This window comes from Pseudorca crassidens, chromosome 1 (genome assembly GCF_039906515.1).
Source record: "Pseudorca crassidens isolate mPseCra1 chromosome 1, mPseCra1.hap1, whole genome shotgun sequence".
In the NCBI taxonomy this organism is placed as follows: Eukaryota; Metazoa; Chordata; class Mammalia; order Artiodactyla; family Delphinidae; genus Pseudorca; species Pseudorca crassidens.
Window position 1 is genome coordinate 140,841,392 of NC_090296.1, and position 18,448 is coordinate 140,859,839.

At 48.7% G+C, this 18,448-nt stretch overlaps 1 protein-coding gene across 10 annotated transcripts in view; it reads left to right on the forward strand.

Annotated features, from left to right (window-relative positions):
- AKAP13 (A-kinase anchoring protein 13) overlaps nt 1-15,780 on the forward strand; it is a 342,871-nt gene extending 327,091 nt beyond the window's left edge. For 8 of the 10 annotated variants that reach the window (XM_067695923.1, XM_067695933.1, XM_067695943.1 and 5 more), the window contains 8 exons: nt 14-208; nt 3,328-3,489; nt 3,918-3,988; nt 4,455-4,499; nt 7,277-7,327; nt 7,968-8,417; nt 9,865-10,192; nt 11,027-15,780. In XM_067695923.1, coding sequence (XP_067552024.1) covers nt 14-208; nt 3,328-3,489; nt 3,918-3,988; nt 4,455-4,499; nt 7,277-7,327; nt 7,968-8,417; nt 9,865-10,192; nt 11,027-11,076 — 1,352 coding nt within the window. In that variant the 3' untranslated portion in view covers nt 11,077-15,780. Of the gene's footprint in view, nt 1-13; nt 209-3,327; nt 3,490-3,917; nt 3,989-4,454; nt 4,500-6,286; nt 6,639-7,276; nt 7,328-7,967; nt 8,543-9,864; nt 10,193-11,026 lie in introns of those variants that run through there. The other 2 variants (XM_067695979.1, XM_067695988.1) reach the window with 2 other exon arrangements.
- Nucleotides 15,781-18,448: the final 2,668 nt, after the last annotated feature.

An 18,448-nucleotide genomic window follows, 5' to 3' on the forward strand; every position in this document is an offset into this window, starting at 1 on the left:
TGTGCACCTGCAGAACAACTTCAGCAAAAGGACCAGCAGATCCTACTCTTACTGGAAGAGAAGGAGATGATTTTCCGGGACATGACTGAGTGCGGCACTCCCTTGCCAGAGGATGGCTCCCCAATTCAAAGCTCTAGAATCCTCTTCCGATCCAACACAGAAGAGGCTCTCAAAGGAGGGCCTTTAATGAAAAGTGCCATAAATGAGGGTAATTTACATTCAGCATTGCCCCCCTCCTTGTCTCCTCCCACAGTGGTTTTCACACTAATATTCTCTACCAGTTTGTACTTTTTTATTGTAAAATAAATCACAAATACAGAAAACAACCCAATACATATTTCGCTTTAGTAAATTCTTATCAGGTGGGCATCCTTGTAACTACTACCCAGGTCAAGAAATAAAATGTGGCCAGACCCCTTAAAGCCCTTCCACATGTCCTGTCCCCATCAGAGCTCTCTCCCTCCCTCCTGAAAGTATATTGTGACTTTTACAGTAATCGCTTAGGTTTCTTTATGGTTTTATGGCCAAGTGCCTGTTCACAGACCCTGTGGCTCCGTTGTATTCATGGTTTTTGATATGCCTTTTAGGATTCTTTATTTACAGTCCTCCACCCACCCCACCATCCCTTTCTTTTCCACACAATTTATCCTTGAGCTTTGACCTGTGGGTTTCTCTTTTTGGGTTTTATTCACACAGGGGTTCTGTTCTTCTGCCCTCCGTTTCCTTTAGATTCCCTGCTGGACTCGGAGGCTCAGTTGCTCAGACATAATCCCTTTGGCAAGCTGTGTTACCGGAGTGTTGTGCTCTTTCATCTGGGGGCACAAAATGTCTAGTTGTCTTCTTTATTTTGTAACATATAGGGAAAACAAGATAAAAGGATAAATGCTTGATTAATTTTCCCCCATTATTTACCAGTTTTCAAAGTAGTGAATTGATTTATGGTCATTCTCTGAAAGTGACCAGTACTTTTAATATATTATTATAGACTCATGAATTAAATATGTCTGATGCGCTTCAAGTCGTTGCAGTTCTTATCCTTATTAAAAGTTAAAAAGGTCCTCTCTTTGCCAAGGAGCACCTCTTTGTGGGGCCTCTGAGTCCTTTTGGCGTGACCCCAGCAGTCTTTGAGAGCTGCTTTGCTGTTTGGTATGTTAAGATGCTCCAGGCTCATCTTGTTTTCTGCCCATACCTGGAATTAGCCATCTTTCTGAGAAGCTCTGGTTTCTTTTAGTGGGAAATGATGTTTCAAGACCACTGTCTAGGCGCTAGGGGTGGTTATTGCTGCTGGGGTTTTCATTGTTACTAGGTTGGGCCTTTTCAGTGGTCCGCTTTGGGGGAAATATACTGTGTGTGTGCGTGAGGGGATGGGGTAATGAATTCACACTGATACATATTTAATTCAAATTGTGGACTGCAGGGCTTAATCTCCTCTATATTACATCTGTATCTCTTTTCTTCCACATTGTGAATCCTCATTCTCAAGGATACATCGTAGAAATAAAATATCCTATATTTACCCTAACATACACATCAGAATAACAATACTAACACTGCTATCGCTAAATATGACTCTTTTATGCTCTCCCCATTCCCTCCCCCCTTTTTTATTTACCAGTTGTACTCTGTCTATACTGTCAGCTTACAACCACTGTATATGGCACTCTCCCCTTCTTAGACCCGAACTGTAGTCTTCATTCTGCAAGAACCACCACCCGTTTTTATCAGTGTCCCTCCAGTCATTTTGGATGTCTAAAGCTTATTCTTTAGTAGATGTCTCAGGAAAGGTTCATGAGGATAATATACCGAGTCCTTGCATATCGGTAATAATTTGTGCCCTTTATACTTGAAAATCTGTTCTGCTGGGTATAAAATCCTTGGTTCACATTCTCTTCCTCTGAGTGTCTTAATTCTCAAATATGTTATTTATTTTTTTCTGACGTAAAGCGTTGCTGGCAGCGTCTAACCGTAATTTGATTTTCCCCATGTAAGTCGCGTGCTCTTTGCCTAGACGCCCAAAGGATTTTTTTTCCCCTAAATCCGAGTAGTTTTACTAGAATATGCCTTGGTGCTGGTTATCCTGGACTGATGTTCTCGGGTTCACAGTGTTCTATTTTGACATACAGTTTCAGATTTTTCAGATTTCAGAGATGTATTCTTATAGTTTTTAGTATTTTTCCTACACCCTTGCTTTGATTTTCTTCTTCAAGAACTCCCACTGTCCATATGTTGGATCATCATTGCCTGTCTTCAGTACTTCTTGCTTCCCATAGTACTTTTTATAGCTTCATCTTTTTAATGTTTAAATGTCCTTTCACCATCTATTATCTTAAGTCATTTTCTTTTGGGCTTATTTGTTCTCATATTCTAGTTCAGTTTCCATTTCTTAAAGGGATACCTTTTCCTTTCATTTCCACTTGAGTTTTGCCACCTCCTTTCTGTGTTTTCTGATTCTGACTTAGGTTCTTTCATGTCTTGTGTCATTTTCTTTATTTTATTAGCTCACTTTATGGGCATGTCCTTCTGATGTGCTTTTATTATATGTAGGGAAGTTATGCCCCTTGTTTTTTCTCTCTCTCTGCCTTTCCTTAACTTTGTGTGGGATTTGACTTTGATATTTTTCTGTTGCTCATTTTTACGTGAAATACATTTCCTACATTTTTAGGCTAAGATAGCTTCTTTCACTTCATCGGACTCTTCTATTGTTTTCATGTAGTGTTTTTAGAAAATAACAATGGCTTGTCTTAGGAGATTCCCTGCCTCTGTTTCCTCCCTTATTCTATCTGGACCTTCTTTTTCCTTTATCTCTGTGGCTTCTCTCCTGCTCAATTTTTATTCCACTTTCAGCACTTTCTCCTTCCTGTGGGACACTGCTGCTCTAGAAGAGAACCCTAGCTGGTTGGATTTGAGAATTCAGATGCTTAGACTGCTGTAGCCCCTTGACCTCCCTATGGGAGGGGCAAAAAGCCTGCCAGTTTGAACTGCAGTTCTCAAATTGCCTCACCTTACTTCCTAGGGAATTCCTTTTGGCTGCTTTGGATCTGACTCCCGGAGCCATGCTCCTTCCAGTAAATTACTCTGCCTTCCCTGTACCCTTTTAAATCTCCTAGGTCTCATGTGAATAAGGCTGAAGAGTTAATCTCTGCATTTCCAGTAGAATCCATTTAACGCATATATCCTGAGCTGAGAGCTTTCTCTCAGCAAAGGAAGTCACGTGGTCACTTTGGCATTTTCTGTTCCTCTTCCCTTTACATATAGTGTATTACCATGAGATTTTCTTTTTCCCATTAAAAGAGGCGATGTCAGTTTTGCATGTTTCCTTTCTTCCAGTGGAGATCCTTCAGGGCTTGGTGAGTGGAAGCCTGGGAGGCACACTTGGGCAGGCTGTCAGCAGCCCTGTTGAACAAGAAGGCATGGTAGGCCCCATTTCCTTGCCCCGGAGAGCAGAGACCTTTGGAGGATTTGACAGCCATCAGATGAATGCTTCAAAAGGTCAGTGGTTTTGAACTCATGTGTTCTTATGGGCAGTCCTTAACTATCACAACTAAAAATGATCTGTACTCTGGTAGCTCCATCTCCTCTGTCCCAATCAGTCAGTAAATGTTTTAGTGAGATCCTAATAAGTATCTAGCTGCTGAAACACTCAGGAACCTCTATGAATGTCATGTTCATTTTCAGTAATAAAAGAGGTTTTCCTGAGATCTCAGCTAAGCTATAGCCAAAGGGGGGTAATAACACTTGTTTTTCCTTTCTGCTTCTAGTTCTTCTGCATCCGTAAAATTATTAATAATCAGTCACTTAGCTGCCATTGGCATTAATAGGATTCAGAAATATTCTGTCCCTAAGCTATGTATATAGTATTCCATTGGCTAATCTGTTTTACAACTGCAAAAAAAAAACCACCTTGTTTGTTTGTTTAGGAGGTGAGAAGGAAGAAGGAGATGATGGCCAAGATCTTAGGAGAACAGAATCGGATAGTGGTCTGAAAAAGGTATTTCTTTCTAAAGTACACTCCCTAAGTCCTCCCTGCACTTCCTCTAAATTCATAGTCTTTGAAACTAGCCTACTTTGATTTTGTTTTGGATGCCCAATTTGCCGTTTTTATTTCCTGTTTTATCTGAAGAGGAAAGCACGTTTTTAAGCAAACAGTACAATTCAGAGCCCCACGTTCTTGGCCGTTGGGCCTGTCTCCAGACACCACGTCTACGTGCACAGCTCTGCTGTGGCCGTGGCTGGACCAGTTTCATTAAGAGGCTTGTTTAAATGCACACACCCCCCTGAACTCTTTGCAAGGCATCAGTAACAGTTCAGCCTCAAATCTTCACTGCCCTGCAGTGAGAAGCTGTAGAAAAGAACGAAAACGGGAGGTCACAGCATAACTCAGACACACGCTGAATATCATTCTTGCCTCAGAGTCTTCGTTGTTTTTAAATGCACTTTTTTTGTTTGTTTTATAGGGTGGAAATGCTAACCTGGCATTTATGCTTAAAAGAAACAGTGAGGTAAGAATATTATGAGCTATTTAAAAGAATATGATTTTGTTATAATTGCTAGGTTAGGAATACTCATTTCTGTTTTGCCATGATGAACAAGCTTGGCTCCTGGCTGATCTGTGCAGTTGTGTTTCCTTTTCCTGGCCCCAGGGCCTCGTCTTGCCCTTTTGCCAGAGTACTGCCTCTGCTTCTCTGTCCTTGAGAAGCCCCTTGCTTTCTCTAAACATGGGCCATGAAGTTCCCATGGTGATTTCCTTCTGCGCACACTGAGTAGAATTTGTAGCCACCTTTGCTGTAACACAAGCCTGGCACCAAAGGCACAGTCTGGAACGTGGCAAATTAACTTGTGGGTAAAATTTTGCATAATAATTTCTTATCCTGCAACTCAGCTTGAGTTTTCTTCTTCGAGCACTGCTTTTCACTCTGTGTGTGTCACTCTAGAAGTAGCCTTGTTGTCTCCTAACTAGAGATCAGGTCCCCACGCAAATCTTTCACCTGCCTTCGGCTGAGCTCCGCTGACCCTGCAGGATAACGCACGCCTTTCACTGTTTCTCCATCTCCTTGGGTCCCTCTTAGGAAATCCTCCTCAAGGTTCCTACTGTCTCCAAACCTAGTTGACTCCAAGCGTGTGACTATGTCAGCAGGCTGGAATTGGACACAGGACAGTGGGGTGCTAGGGTGTACCTCTCAGGGTGTTCTCTGTGTTTCTTCCTGCTTTTAATAGAATACCTTAAATCCCTGAGGAGTTTTCTTTTGAAATTTCAGATTAAGGAAATCTTTCCTTTTTTCCCTCAAACACAGAAGGGTGTTTTTTGTCTTCTGTTTGTTGGCATGTTAGTCTACACGCTGACGTAACCCCCTTCAGCGTGTCCATCCTTGAATGAAGTAAACCTGCTCCCACACAGGCTGCTGTGCTCTGGTGCTGCTTAAAAAGTAGCCCTTAGTTGATTTTTTCACCTGGCAACTTTCCCCTCATATTTAGTGAGAAGAGACAGTACAAGACCAGTGGTTTTCAGGCATTCCAGCATGGATTATACACTACGGATGCTCAGTCAGTCAGCTGGTCTGCTGTGACTTCTCCCTCTCTCTGTTAATTAAGAATAAACTTAAATGAGGGGTAAATCGTATTCTCAGAAGAGCTAAGCCTGATAATAAAGTTTTTGTGTTTTAAATATTATAAAAGGAATACATGTTTGTGGTAGAAGATTTGGAAAACATCCAATAATGTAAAAAAGGAAAAAATTAAGTAAACATAGTACCACTAGTACCATAGTACTATTAAATGTTTGGTGTGCATTTTTCCAGCCTTTTCTTATACAGGACATGTATTTTATGTGTGAGTATGAGTTGCATAAACATAATTTTATACAATTTGTTTCACTACTCCCTGGAGCTTCGTATCCTGCTTTTTTTCTCTTAACCCACCAGAAGCATTTCCCCAAGGCATATTTGTACAAAACACGCTAATCGGGCTTCCCTGGTGGCGCAGTGGTTTAGAGTCCGCCTGCCGACACAGGGGACACGGGTTCGTGCCCCGGTCTGGGAAGATCCTACATGCCGCTGAGCCTGCGCATCCGGAGCCTGTGCTCCTTAAAAGGAGAGGCCACAACAGTGAGAGGCCCGCGTACCGCAAAAAAAAAACAAAAAAAAAAAACCCAAAAAGAAACATGCTAATTAACAGCTGCATATTATTATGTTATGTGCCATAATTTATTTAATCTTTCCAGTGGTTCTTTCTCTGCTTTTTTGCTTTTTAAATGATGCAGCCAAGAGCATCCTCATACTTTTTTTTGCAGGGCTCTGATTATTTCCTCCTCATGTCATCCGCTCTCTAGAAAGGTTATACAGCGTTCATCCCTGTCAGTACAAGAGTATCCATTCTCATCATACTTTCACCAACACTGGGAATTATTTTTTAATTGACATTTTGTTGATAAGTTCAAGTGGTTATTTCTTTATTTTTGCATTCTTCTGATTTCAAATAAGGTTGAATCATTTTTAATATGTTATATAATTGGCCATTTGTATTTCTTCTTTTGTAAATTGCTGGTTTATGTTCTGTGCCTGTTTTTCTACTAGAATATTCGTTATTTTGTTGATCTACGAGAGCCTTTTTTAAATTAAAGGTTTCTTTTGCCTTGTTCTGTTCACTGTTTCCTTTGCCTTTTTATTATACATTTTTACACAGTAAAAGTTGAAATTGTGTGTGTGTGTGTGTGGTTTCATCCATTGTTTCTGTCTCTGAAAAGCCTTCCCTATTTCAAGATCAGAAAACATTCTCACATTTTCTTACAGCTCTTTTACAGTTCTTTTCTACATTTAACATTTCAATCCATTTGAATGTTTTTTCTGTGGATCCCAGCTTAGTTTTTTCCAATGATTTAGCCAGTTTTTTCGGAACAATTCACTGAATATTCTTTCCTTCTCCATTGACTAGAAATGCTCTTTGTATCATATACTAATGCTGCGGTTTGCTTCTGGGCTTTCTGTTTTGTTACATTGGTGTGTTTGCCATTTTTGTGCCAGTCATTTTAAATAATTGGAGCTTCGTAATACCTTTCACTGTGTGCTGACTTCCCTCCTACATACACAGTTACTTCGTTTGATCTTGTTTTTCTTGGCTACTTGTACCGGCTTATCCTCTGTGGTGCTTTCAGTCTGAAAGTACTTGGTTCAAATGCAAGCCCCTTGCTGTGTGGTAGGGTGGGTTCTTGTCGGATGACACGCAGTGTGCTGGGGTCTGAGCCTCCGAGTCTGAGGTGATGGTCCTTTGATTCCTTTTGCAGCCGGTCATCCAGAGCGTCGTCCATCTCCACGAGCTCCTCAGCACTTTGCAGGTATGTGCCCTTCTCCTTTATCCCTTCACTTCCTTGTTTCGAGAGAATCAGTGACCAGGGTATTGTTGGCCTGGATCTTTGAGGTCTATAGTTTTCTTACGGGTAAATGGGGCCCTCAGACTAGAGAAGACTGGCTCTCATGATGAGAAAGGTTCCAGAATGCAGTGGTTAGAGTATCATCGACCCGCTAAGACTGGACTTGACGAGCACATGGTGGACTGCAGGTACCCTTGACAGCCATGCCCCAGAGCACATGGGGTGCTGACATGCACAGAGGACATGGTTTCAGTCTGGAAGGCCTTTGGTAGGATTGTAAGTTTCCATATTCCATGTCTCTGTGTGGTATTTGAGTAGGGTGACCCTCCCCACACAGCTTTCTGGGAATATCCTCAATTTCTAACCAGTCCAGTTCATACCTCCTCCCACTTCCCAAACACACACTCCCCACCCCATACAAAGCCGCTGCCCGCCAAATCCGAGTCCCCCACACCACTGACCTTGTGACTTGGTTGCCGCCCAGGGTTATGCTGGAGCATTTTCCCAGAGCAGCTTAGAAACCAGGGGAGGGCCGTAGTCTGGGGTGGCGTCCTCGTCCTCCAGGCGGAGGCTCATCGTCCCCCATCGTGCGTCTCCCCCGCAGGGGGTGGTGCTGCAGCAGGACAGCTACATCGAGGACCAGAAGCTGCTGCTGACCGAGCGGGCGCTCACGCGGACGGCGTCGCGGCCCAGCTCCCTCATCGAGCAGGAGAAGCAGCGCAGCCTGGAGAAGCAGCGCCAGGACCTGGCCAACCTGCAGCGGCAGCAGGCGCAGCACCTGGAGGAGAAGCGGCGGCGCGAGCGCGAGTGGGAGGCCCGCGAGAGGGCGCTGCAGGAGCGCGAGGCGCGGCTGGCGCAGCGCGAGGACGAGCTCCGGCGCGGCCGCCAGGACCTGGAGCACGAGCTCGACGAGCTGCAGCAGAGGAAGGTCGCCTACCAGAGCGACCTGGAGCGCCTGCGCGCTGCCCAGAGGCAGCTCGAGCGCGAGCAGGAGCAGCTGAAGCGGGAGGCCGACCGGCTCAGCCAGAGGCCCGCCGACTGTGACATCGGCCAGGTACGGGGCGCTGGGGGGCCGGGTCACGACCCGCATAACCAAGAACCCTCTGAGCAGCGGAGGAAAGTAGACAGAGAATATAAAGGCTGCTTCTACAGATCTGTTTATGCACCACCAGGGGGCAGGTGAGGAAGTGAGTCTTTTTCTCCTTTTTGCATCTCTCAGCATGATGGGTTGGGGTTTGGCCAGGGGATTTAATGGATGCCTGGCACTTCCCTCAGCTCTCAGTCGCTTAGGCCGGAGTAGCCTCAGCATCTCTGAGGATGGCAGTCAGCCGTCCAGGATTTGGGGAGCAACCCCTCTGCCCTGTGCCACAGAAGAACTTAGAATGGTCCCCAGCTAAAGGAACTTGTAGCTGGATGGGGACAGCACACCGAGGACACAGGTCCCCCCGGAGCACAGTGCCTGGGGCTCACAGAGAGCAGTAACGCCTGAGTTCCTGAAAGAACCCACACGGTGGGGTCAGTGGGCGTCAGCTACAGGGAGGAGCCCATCCCGGCAAATGATGGAAGGCAGCCCCTCTTATGGAGAGAGGATATTCCTGCTCAGGGATGCTCAGACATCTGGGCTCTGCTTAATTCCTGATTTGTCTCGCTACTGTGGATGAAACCTTTCTTTTCCTGCAGCGACTACTTATATGGGAAGGCATCACATATGTGGGAAGCACGCTGACCCCCGAGTTTATTTCAGTGGTGGTCTACGGTTATTCTGGAACGGGGCACCTGTGGCAGGTGGGAAGCTTGGGTGCACACAGATCCTCCTGTCTGCTGATACTCAGGTTGCCATTTGTTTGATCGATTGACCTTGGATCATGAAAGAAAAGGAAACTGACATCTTCCAGAGGGAGCAGTTTAGCTTCCTGCAGAGTTTTTCACGTCTGTGGGGGGAGTAGCCAGTGGCTCTATGTGCTTTTCGTGACACAAGGATGGCTTCCACAGGGAAGGCTGCAAGGCCCAGCGGGAGCACAGATTAGACTGATTATCTCTCTTTATCTTTGGTTTAACCTTTGGCTAGGATCTTGGTATAAGCATGTCTCCACCTGCCCTCTAACCTGAACAGACCTTTATAATCTCTTAGCCCTGAAATAATTATCTACACCCCCGTGTAAATCAGTCGTTGGATAAGCAGCTCTTCCTGCTTCTTCAGGGAATGGGAGTTCTAAGCTGCCTCTTCCAAGCTACTGTTAATTCTTTATGTTGCTGATAATAAAAATAGTAGTGGCATCAGATGATATTTTTAGCACTTTCATAGATACTACCTGAGGGAGGGAGGAAATGGAACTGAGAAGATCAGAATCTTTTTACCATTTCTCTGGAGTCCAAGGCAGTGGGTGCACACGGGGCTGAACCACTGACACAGCCGGTGACCTCAGGTAGTGTTCACTGAGTAGAGGCACTGGGGATGCTGCCGGCCTCCAAGTCAGACCCCTTCTCTTGACCATGTGCAGGTTTCACATCAGCACACCAAGCTGCTGAGGATCCCATCCTTCCTTCCGAATCCTGAGGAGACCCTCTTGCCACCGGCACCTTCCATAGCCAAATCGGGGTCATTGGACTCAGAACTCTCAGTGTCCCCAAAAAGGAACAGCATCTCTCGGACACACAAAGAAAAGGGGCCTTTTCACATACTGGGTTCCACCAGCCAGACAAACAGAGTACCAGAGGGTCAGAGCCAGACCCCAGTGTCCACGTCCACCCGCCTGTTTGGGTTAGCTAAGCCAAAGGAAAAGAAGGAGAAAAAGAAGAAGAACAAAGGAAGCCGTTCGCAGTCCGGTGGTGAGTTACACACACCAGGTCTCCCTCTGGCCGTGTAGTCCCTGGATCCTGAAGAGTGGGTGGCTTTAGCAGCATGGGAGTGGTTAAAAAGAGGTGGCTGCCATTCAGGTGTGTAAAAGCTGAACCATACACATCTCACCAAACCCACTTGCTCTGCCCGCAAAGGACTGTTGGAACTGACACTAAGAACACAGATTCAAAGAACATTTCAGAACCCACTCTGTGTGGCACGTGCACGAAGTAGAGAGTGCGGGCTCATTTCTCACACTTACTGTCCAGCTGAGGAGCTGAAACTCACCTCAGTGAAGCAGCTGCGGTCCTCCCTGCCTTTCTAGGCCTGGTCCAGTAATACTAATAACAGGTGCTTGGTGAGCATTTTCTGAGGGCTGCTTTAATCCTGCAGGTGACCGTGAGAGAGGTGTTGCTGACCCCCAGACACACTGGGAAACTGAAGCTCGGGATTAACTGACCTACCTGCCGCCACAGGGCGTGCTATCAAATCACACTGCACAAGGTCTGAGTCCTTCTCATTAGGATTCCTCTCCCTTCTGTGTGGGAGGTTGAAGAGAAACCCCTATTTCCAGGCCTATTTACAAACAGCAAGCCTAGTGTTTCTGTAAAGAAACACTAAGGAGCTGTAGACACGGAGGACATCACTGACGACCTCATGCACTACGTCACCTGGAGGCCTGGCTGGCGGATGTCATTGCCCACCAGCCCGGCATCTGTTTGCATCCCAGAAGACTTGTGTTTGGGGAGGAAAGAACAGAATTTACCAGTGAAAAGAGCAGTTTTTCTGAAATTCTTTTTCCGCCTTGGTTTCCTTTTTTCCAGATGGCCCTGTATCTGAAGTACCCGCAGAGGGGGAGGAGATTTTCTGCTGACCCCGTTCCTCTCCGAGGCAGCCGCTCCTGTCCCGCCATGGTTATAGCCCCAACCCCTGCTGTCCTGTGCGCACATTCTCCTACACTGATGCCCGTGTCCTGCGGCGCCCAGCCCTCCCGCACTGCCCAGGTCCTGGACCAGAAGAACAACTGGTCTTGGGGGTCAGGGTGGGGAAGGAGGCACAGGATTGGCAACCCAACGCCTCTCGGGTTGGGGCCAGCCCTGCTGGGTGGTGGATGTTACACCAAGAGTAGTGGCCCCAGAAGTCCAGGCGATGGTTTTGGACATGTCAGGAATTCCTAGAGACTAAAAGAGCGTTTCCAAATGCGGTCTGAAGCTCTTACTGCCTTTTATTTTGGGGAACAGAACCAAAAATCAAACAGCAGATAGGTTGGACTTCATCTGAACACATACAGTAGCCCATCTGCACATACATGTGGACTGCGCCGGAACTGTGCACGGTCTATACCAGATGCCTGCTGGGCTCAGCTCAAGCCCCGCACGAGGGGCACTGCCCGCCACCGCTCAGGGAGCGCGCACTCAGAGCCTCACCCACTAGCCCTCCCAGGCTGTCTCCCTGTAAACTCACCCCATGCACGCCTCACCCCTTTTCGCGTGTATTTCTCATTTCACTTCAGAAGGGACGACGACATTTGTGAGAACCGGTGAGAGAAGGCTTGATGTCTTTAAAAAGCAGATGATCTTGAAACACCTTGATTTTGGTGTTTCAGTCACTTTAAAAAGAAAAAATGTATCTAATTTTATCAAGTCTAAAAGAAATCATATATTGGCTTTCCAAGATGTGTGCCCACATGTTCTGGGCACAGACGAAGTAGAGAGGCCTCCTCACTATCACCCCTGCGGCGTGACACTTTTTGGTTGTCACTAGCCACTCAGCAGTGGCCACGGCCTCCTGGCAGTACTCCTGAGACCTCGAGGTGCCCCCCCAGGGAAGCTGCTCCTGCCTGGCAGTCGCCATGGGAGAGGGTGGCCCCATCCGCGCTCCTCCCGCGCAGAGACCGCCTGCTTCTCCTGCTGCCAGGGGGTGCCCACCCTGTACTAGACAACTGGCCGAAAAGCAGGTTCAGGTGGGTGTGTTAGGCCCATATGAAGCGGTTCCCACCAGTACAGACTGAGAGAAGAGCTGGCCAGAAGGTGTGGCTTGGAAAGGTCTCCTATCAGGAGGCCTGGCAGAATTTGATTTCTTTCAAAAGTTTTAGAAACGAAAGGCCTGTTGGTTATTGTACTCTGCCCCTTGAAGAATCCACAGATGCTGCCTGTTTGTTCATTTCCTTCTCTCTTTTTCTTGTCCCACTGTGTTTTGATCTGTATTCCTTGAGGCTTGTCGCCAGCGGGGAGGTGCAGGATGTTTCTCCCTGAGGCCCCTGCACCTGCCACACTTGTTAACCCCCCAGGAGGGGAAACCCTGGAAAATTCTGTGCTTTAAATGTGGTCTTTGATTCCTGCCTTTTGCCCCTCAGGAGCATGGGTCTTTGAACATAATTTTTAGAAACAAACAAAAAAATCTGTAACTTGGTGCTTGTTGATGAATTGCAAGCTGGGCTTGCAGATGGAGATATTTATCTTTCAGTTTATTTGAAAGAGGTCTGGTTTAAAACTTTTAGCTTAGATTTGTTTTATTTATTTGTGTGTTGTGTGCATGTGTGCATGTGTGTGTATGTGTTTTAAGGGTGAACACACCAGCCCAACGGTTTCAACTGTCCAGTCAAGCAGCCGGTGCTGCTTCCTTACTCCCCCGTGTCTGTCAAAGTGCCTCGAAGGCCCAAAGGAAAATTAAGGTTGGGGGAGGGGTCCATTTCCTTCCCTCCTGCCACCCTCACCTCATACTTTGATCAAGGGATGTCTTCTTCCTTGCTTGAGAGTTAAGGAACTTGCCACCCATGGGCTACATTTGCCTAGTTTTGTCGTGGAGATTTCTTACCCTTCAGAAACACACCTTGAGCAGAACCAGCTGATTTTCTATTGAACCTTAATGTACTACCCCCCCACCCCCCCCCCACCCCCACAGAGACCCTAAACAGCAAAAGGTTAGGTTGCTTCCTGCTGCCAGTCCGTACAGCTTGAGTAAGGCCAGCCTGTCATGCCTTTCTCAGATCCACAGGGAGCTCAGCCGTCTGTCCCTGTCACTGGCTCAGGTTCACCTCTGTGGGTCCCAGTCCCAGAGCTCTGCTGGAAGGGGGTGGGGCTGATGAATGAGGACCTGCATCCTCCTTCCTCTGTCCGCGTAGGCCGGGCCTCCCTGCCTCTGGGCTTGAAACCAGTGCTCAGTGCTGATGGCATTTGCCCTAACGCAGGCTCTTCACAAGAAGCACCCTGGACGCTGAGTTTCTGTATAGAGCTGCACAGGTGGCTTTCAGCTTACTCCCAACTAGTCGTGAAGTTTCGGTTGTCTTGATTATTCGGTGGTAGTTGTTTTAAAATGGTGATTTCCCCTTCACCTGTACCCCACTAACTTAAAATACTTTGGTCAGCTTGTGGTTGGACAAGTTTAGAATCAGAATCAGAAGGCATCTCCCCCAGAAGAGTGTGCGGTGCAGAGAGAGAACCACTTACCCGGACCCGTGCTTTTCCATGCCTTCGTCCTGTCTCTCTCCCCCTTTGATAAGGAACTCGGGGATTTTGTTGTTGCGCTTGGGGAACCACCTGGGATTGTTGCTGCTCCTGCTTTTGCTGATGGCCTTGAGGTCTCCTCTGACCTTGAGGCCTGTCCTGGTTACTGAGGTGTCCTTCATGTGAGAAGGGGCTGTCTCCCGGGACAGCTCAGACTCAGTTCTCCACAGTGTCCCCACGCTAGGGGCTGTGCTTCTCTAAGCTCCGCAAATCAGATGGCTGGCCTTCCTTGTGTTTAGGTTTTGGGGGACAGATGGAAACACCATCCAGAGTTCCAGAATCTCGTGAGTTGCCTGGAAGGAGGCTGCATCTTCTCTCAAAACTTCCATCATCTCAGTGGTCGTCATCCCAGTCGGGTGGCATGTGCACTTTAAACGCTCCCTACAGTCAGCTTCACTTTCGAGACAATCAACTATGCTAACTGTTTTCTTTGAAAATGGAGAAGGTTAAAAACATGCAGATTGCCATAATTCAGCCTTTGCCAACATTCCATCCTCTACCCCCCTGAGAGCTGTCTGTGGGGAAGAAATCCTTATCAAGACTTTTTTTTTTTGGAAAGGTACGAATCTTACCTGTTTTCCTCTCATGTCTCAGGGTAATACCACTAAAAGTTGTTCCTTTGCTCATATTCTCCCTTATTTGTTATCTTCCCAAGCCCCTAGTATTAGCAGTAGTGAGCACACATTTTTAAGATCCTTGGGCTTTGTCGTACCTTTATTTGGAGAGTGGGTGTTAGTGTATAGGGTTTATAACTAGGCCCCACCTAAAATAAAGGTAGCACCATAACCTTAGGGGCCAGAACTCCATCCCGAAGGTACCGTTCACAGAAGCGCTTTATATTTCATCCATTGGTCACAAAGTTCTTTTTCCATAGCCGGTTCTTTCTCCCCAAGGATTTGGTATCGGCCTTGGAGCTGCAGTTGTTGATACAGCGTTGATGGGGGGGCCAGTTGTGCCCAGAGGACAGCTAAGCCCAGGGACTGGGGTGGGAGCACATTGAGAGAGACGGTCCTGGTGAGTGGGCTTCAGCAGCCATGAAGAGGGTGGCTTGCAGGGGCCCCCAGACACTGCCAAGGGGTGTGGACACACTTGGAATGTGGAAGCCCAGAAAGAACGCTTCCAATTCCACGGCGGCAGTGGATGAGGGATGTGTGTCTTGCCTTCCTGCAGCGGGACAGTGTGGCACACACACCTGTGGTCCTGGGGTCACGGCCCCACCTGGCGCTGTTGCTCCGATGGACCCTCGGAGACAAGGAAAGGGGCAAAGAGATTGTTTTGGTTCGGTTCTTCATTTTCTTTCTTTCTTTCCGTGTAGCGTAACATTCCTAGTTAACCGGAACTTTGGGATCTACTGCCTGCTGGCCAGGTTTTAAAGTGAAAAGTCTTTTAGTGCTGCCATAAGAGGGAAAAAAACAAAGGCTTCTTTCCATGTACCAATCGGATTTCATTTGTCAAAAGCTCGACAGGCCTTGAGTGAGTTCTCCATCTTGTTAAGGTTTAAAGACAGGCAGACCCAGCTGGCTAAAGTCTCTCCTGCCGCACACGGTGACAGCCTGCTCCAGACACCCAGGCTGAGCCCAGTCTCTGCTCACCCCAGTGTTCACCCTGCTTGAATGCCTCTGCCTTTTGTGACCACCTGCCAGGATGAGCAGCTCCAGAGCACTGACAGGGGCCTGCCCGGTCGGCTGGCCCACGGTCGCGGTTTAGCCTGAGGTTTCTGGCGTGTTGCCCCGCCGGGCGCGCAGGGGACACCAGGACATGCAGGAGGGTGATTACCATGCACCTTATACCTCTGCTCTCGTTTGTTGTCCTCAAATGCTAAATTAACGTTTCTGTGCTGAATCCTATTAGATAAAAAGGGGTTAAAACCCAGATGCTGTATATTAATTTGTAATTATGTATAAAGTGAAGCAGTTTTAAACTGTAAGGATTTTTTCAGTGTGTTTTCTGGAATTCTGCCACAACGTACTGCCTTTGTATTTTATTTATCTTCCTTTCTGGTTAGCGGCTTCCGACCCTTGTAAAGTCCCCCTCCACCCTTTCAAAAAAAATAAATAATAAATGTCCTTTAAGTCCCGATGGTGACTGTGTGGGTTTCCTGAAGTGAAGGCTTCCTGGATACTCTGGGTTCCTGCTGAAGGGGCACCCCCTACCCAGCTCTAAGGGACCCTTCTCCCCAGTGAAACCTTATTTCTGTACCTTGGGGAACAGGACTCAGGAGGACAGCCCTGGAGCACAGAGCAGCTCCCGGGGAACTCAGGTCCCCTGGAGCTGGACCCTAACCCAGGGGCACCAAGAGTCAGAACCATTTCCAGTCAAATCAGCGTGGTAAGAAACGTCCTTGCTATAGATTCTACTACGTAAAAAAGATGAATGTCAGTTTGCCTTTCTTTGCCAACTTTTTTCACCTCATCCCACCCCCAAACAAGGGAGCTGCCAAAAACTAATTCAGAAAGAAGAATCCCATTTGCATGTAGCTCCACAAGGATTTACTGGGTCTGATCCTCTGAGAAATTGCTGGAATGCACACAGTAGGAGCTGTTGCCGCTGCTGCCTGCGGGCACCTGTGCCGCCCTTCCTGAATCGCTGGCTGCCTCCCCGGAGTCCAGGACTGCTGTCCCTATGAGAGGCGCCTCGGTCCAGCCGGCTGCGTGGTGTAATGCGAAGAACGTGGGCAGAGCTGCCTCAGTTCCCAGCTCTGCGCTCCCAAGAGCTCCTTGTCCCTCCCCAAGCGACAACCAAAAAGAGGAAAGTCCTGCCGGGTTGCCAAGCGCTTTGCCTTGCTCAGTGAACTTGGAAGTGCCCAGATTTCTAAGGAGTCTTGCAGCCCTGGTGGCAATAGATGCCTCCCCAGAAGCCAGCAAACACTGGTCCCTTCTCTCTGCCGTCTGCCCTCGGCTGTCCCGGCAGCTGCAGCATGCCCACGCCCCCAGCGGGGCTGGGAGAGTGGTTCCCACGGCCTCCCTCCTCCGCCGCTCTGCTCCCATCGTGCTTGGGTCTGAGCCAGGGACGGGCTCCATGTGGCAGGCAGGCCAGAAGAGGGAGGAGGTGTCATCCTTTGTTCCAGAAGAAGAGCAGAGGCACAAAGCCCGCAGGGCTCCACAAGGACCGGCCATCCATGCAGCGGGGCGTGGGGTGTCTGCCTGCTCCTGAGGGAGAAGTGCCCCAGATAAAAGGGGCCACTCCTGTCTGAGGACCTCCCACCTGAAGGGAGACCAGGTTGTGGCAGCCATGTGCCCAGGAAGGGAGTCCTGCTAACCAACGCAGCAGGACGGAAACGTGAGTCACAAATGCCGGGAAGAGGTGTTGGGATGCTGGGAAGTCCAGAAAAGAGCTTGCAGGGCAGGGAGGAAATACAGCACACAGGTTCTGTTACTTCCTAGGAAGTGGGAACAAAATAGATCGGTGGTGAGCTGTGCTGCAGAGCACAGGAATAAGATCAGGAACCTCCTTCCAGCACCGCATCCCTGGTTCAGCCCGCAAGGGCCTCGCCCACCACAGCTCCTGCTCTGGGATTCTTGGGAGGTTTCTTTTCCCTTAACTTTACCCCCATTCCTTCAGGGCCTCAGGTCACCGCCGGAAGGTTGCCCGGAGGTGGTGGAGCAATCCAGGTGGACATGATGCCACCCCCATCAGGGTCCCAAGAGGAGTCCGACGTGGAAAAGGAGGCAGAACTTGGTACACCCCAGACTTGGGCAGAACTTGGTGCACCCCACCGGCCTCCCCCATACACCCCCTCCCAAGTCCTTTGGTGTCCAAGTTACAGCCAGGGCGTCCTCAGGCCCCTCTGGCCTCTTTCTTTCACATGGTAATCACTCACACAGCTGTAAATAGTCCCACTGAAGTTTGGGCTGCTCTTCCCCCCAGGCGCCTTGGTGAGACTTTCTTCCTGGGAAACGGTATCTGGACCCTTGGGATGGAGGTGGGAGGAGAGGGGGACCCAGGAGGGCCTCTGAGGGGATTGGCTGGCGGGGCTCAGGGGCCGTGAGGGGAGTGAGCTCCTTACGCCAGCTGAGAACCGGGCCTGCTTTTCTCCCCCTCCCTTGTCAGCACATCCCTTGAGGGCCCTGAACTTCCCACCCCACCCCACCCCCAGCAGCTTTGGGGTTGAAGCTGGGCCGTTGCCTGGACAACCCCAGTTCCCAGCCTTGCCTGGTCTCTGCATCCAAAGGACAAAGGAGCGGGAAGCTGGTCACCTGAAACAATGCTCCCTCCACCCGCAGGAGGAGCTGGGGACCGGCCCCCGGCTGGGCTCCCGCTCCGTGGAGGGGGCAGTGGACAAAGGCTGGGGGGCCATGGGGTGAGTGAAAGGACGGGCGCAGACTTCGGATCAGAGTCTGGGCTCAACGTCCAGTCCAGCCATCTAATGGCCAAGTGACCTTGGACAAGTTATTGGACCTGTCTATCCCTGTTTTCCTCTTTCATTCGGGAACCAGGGTATCTAGCTTGCAGATTTGCTGTGACAATTCGGTGAGATGCTGAATGTTGGTCCCCAGCACATGATTCTTGATTCCTGAGCCTGTTACCCACAGCTGCAGCAGGAGCCTGTCACAGCAGCAGTGCCGGAATCCCATACCTGACCTCCGTCTCTGCACCTGGAGGTGAGCGCCCGGAGGAAGAAACGACCTTCCCCATCGCCTGGCAGTGGTGCCCAGCCCAGGGCGTGGCTCGGAGCTCCTTGTCCCTGGGCTTCTGGTTTGGGATACCTGTCCTCCTTCCCTCACTTGTCCCAGGTGAACT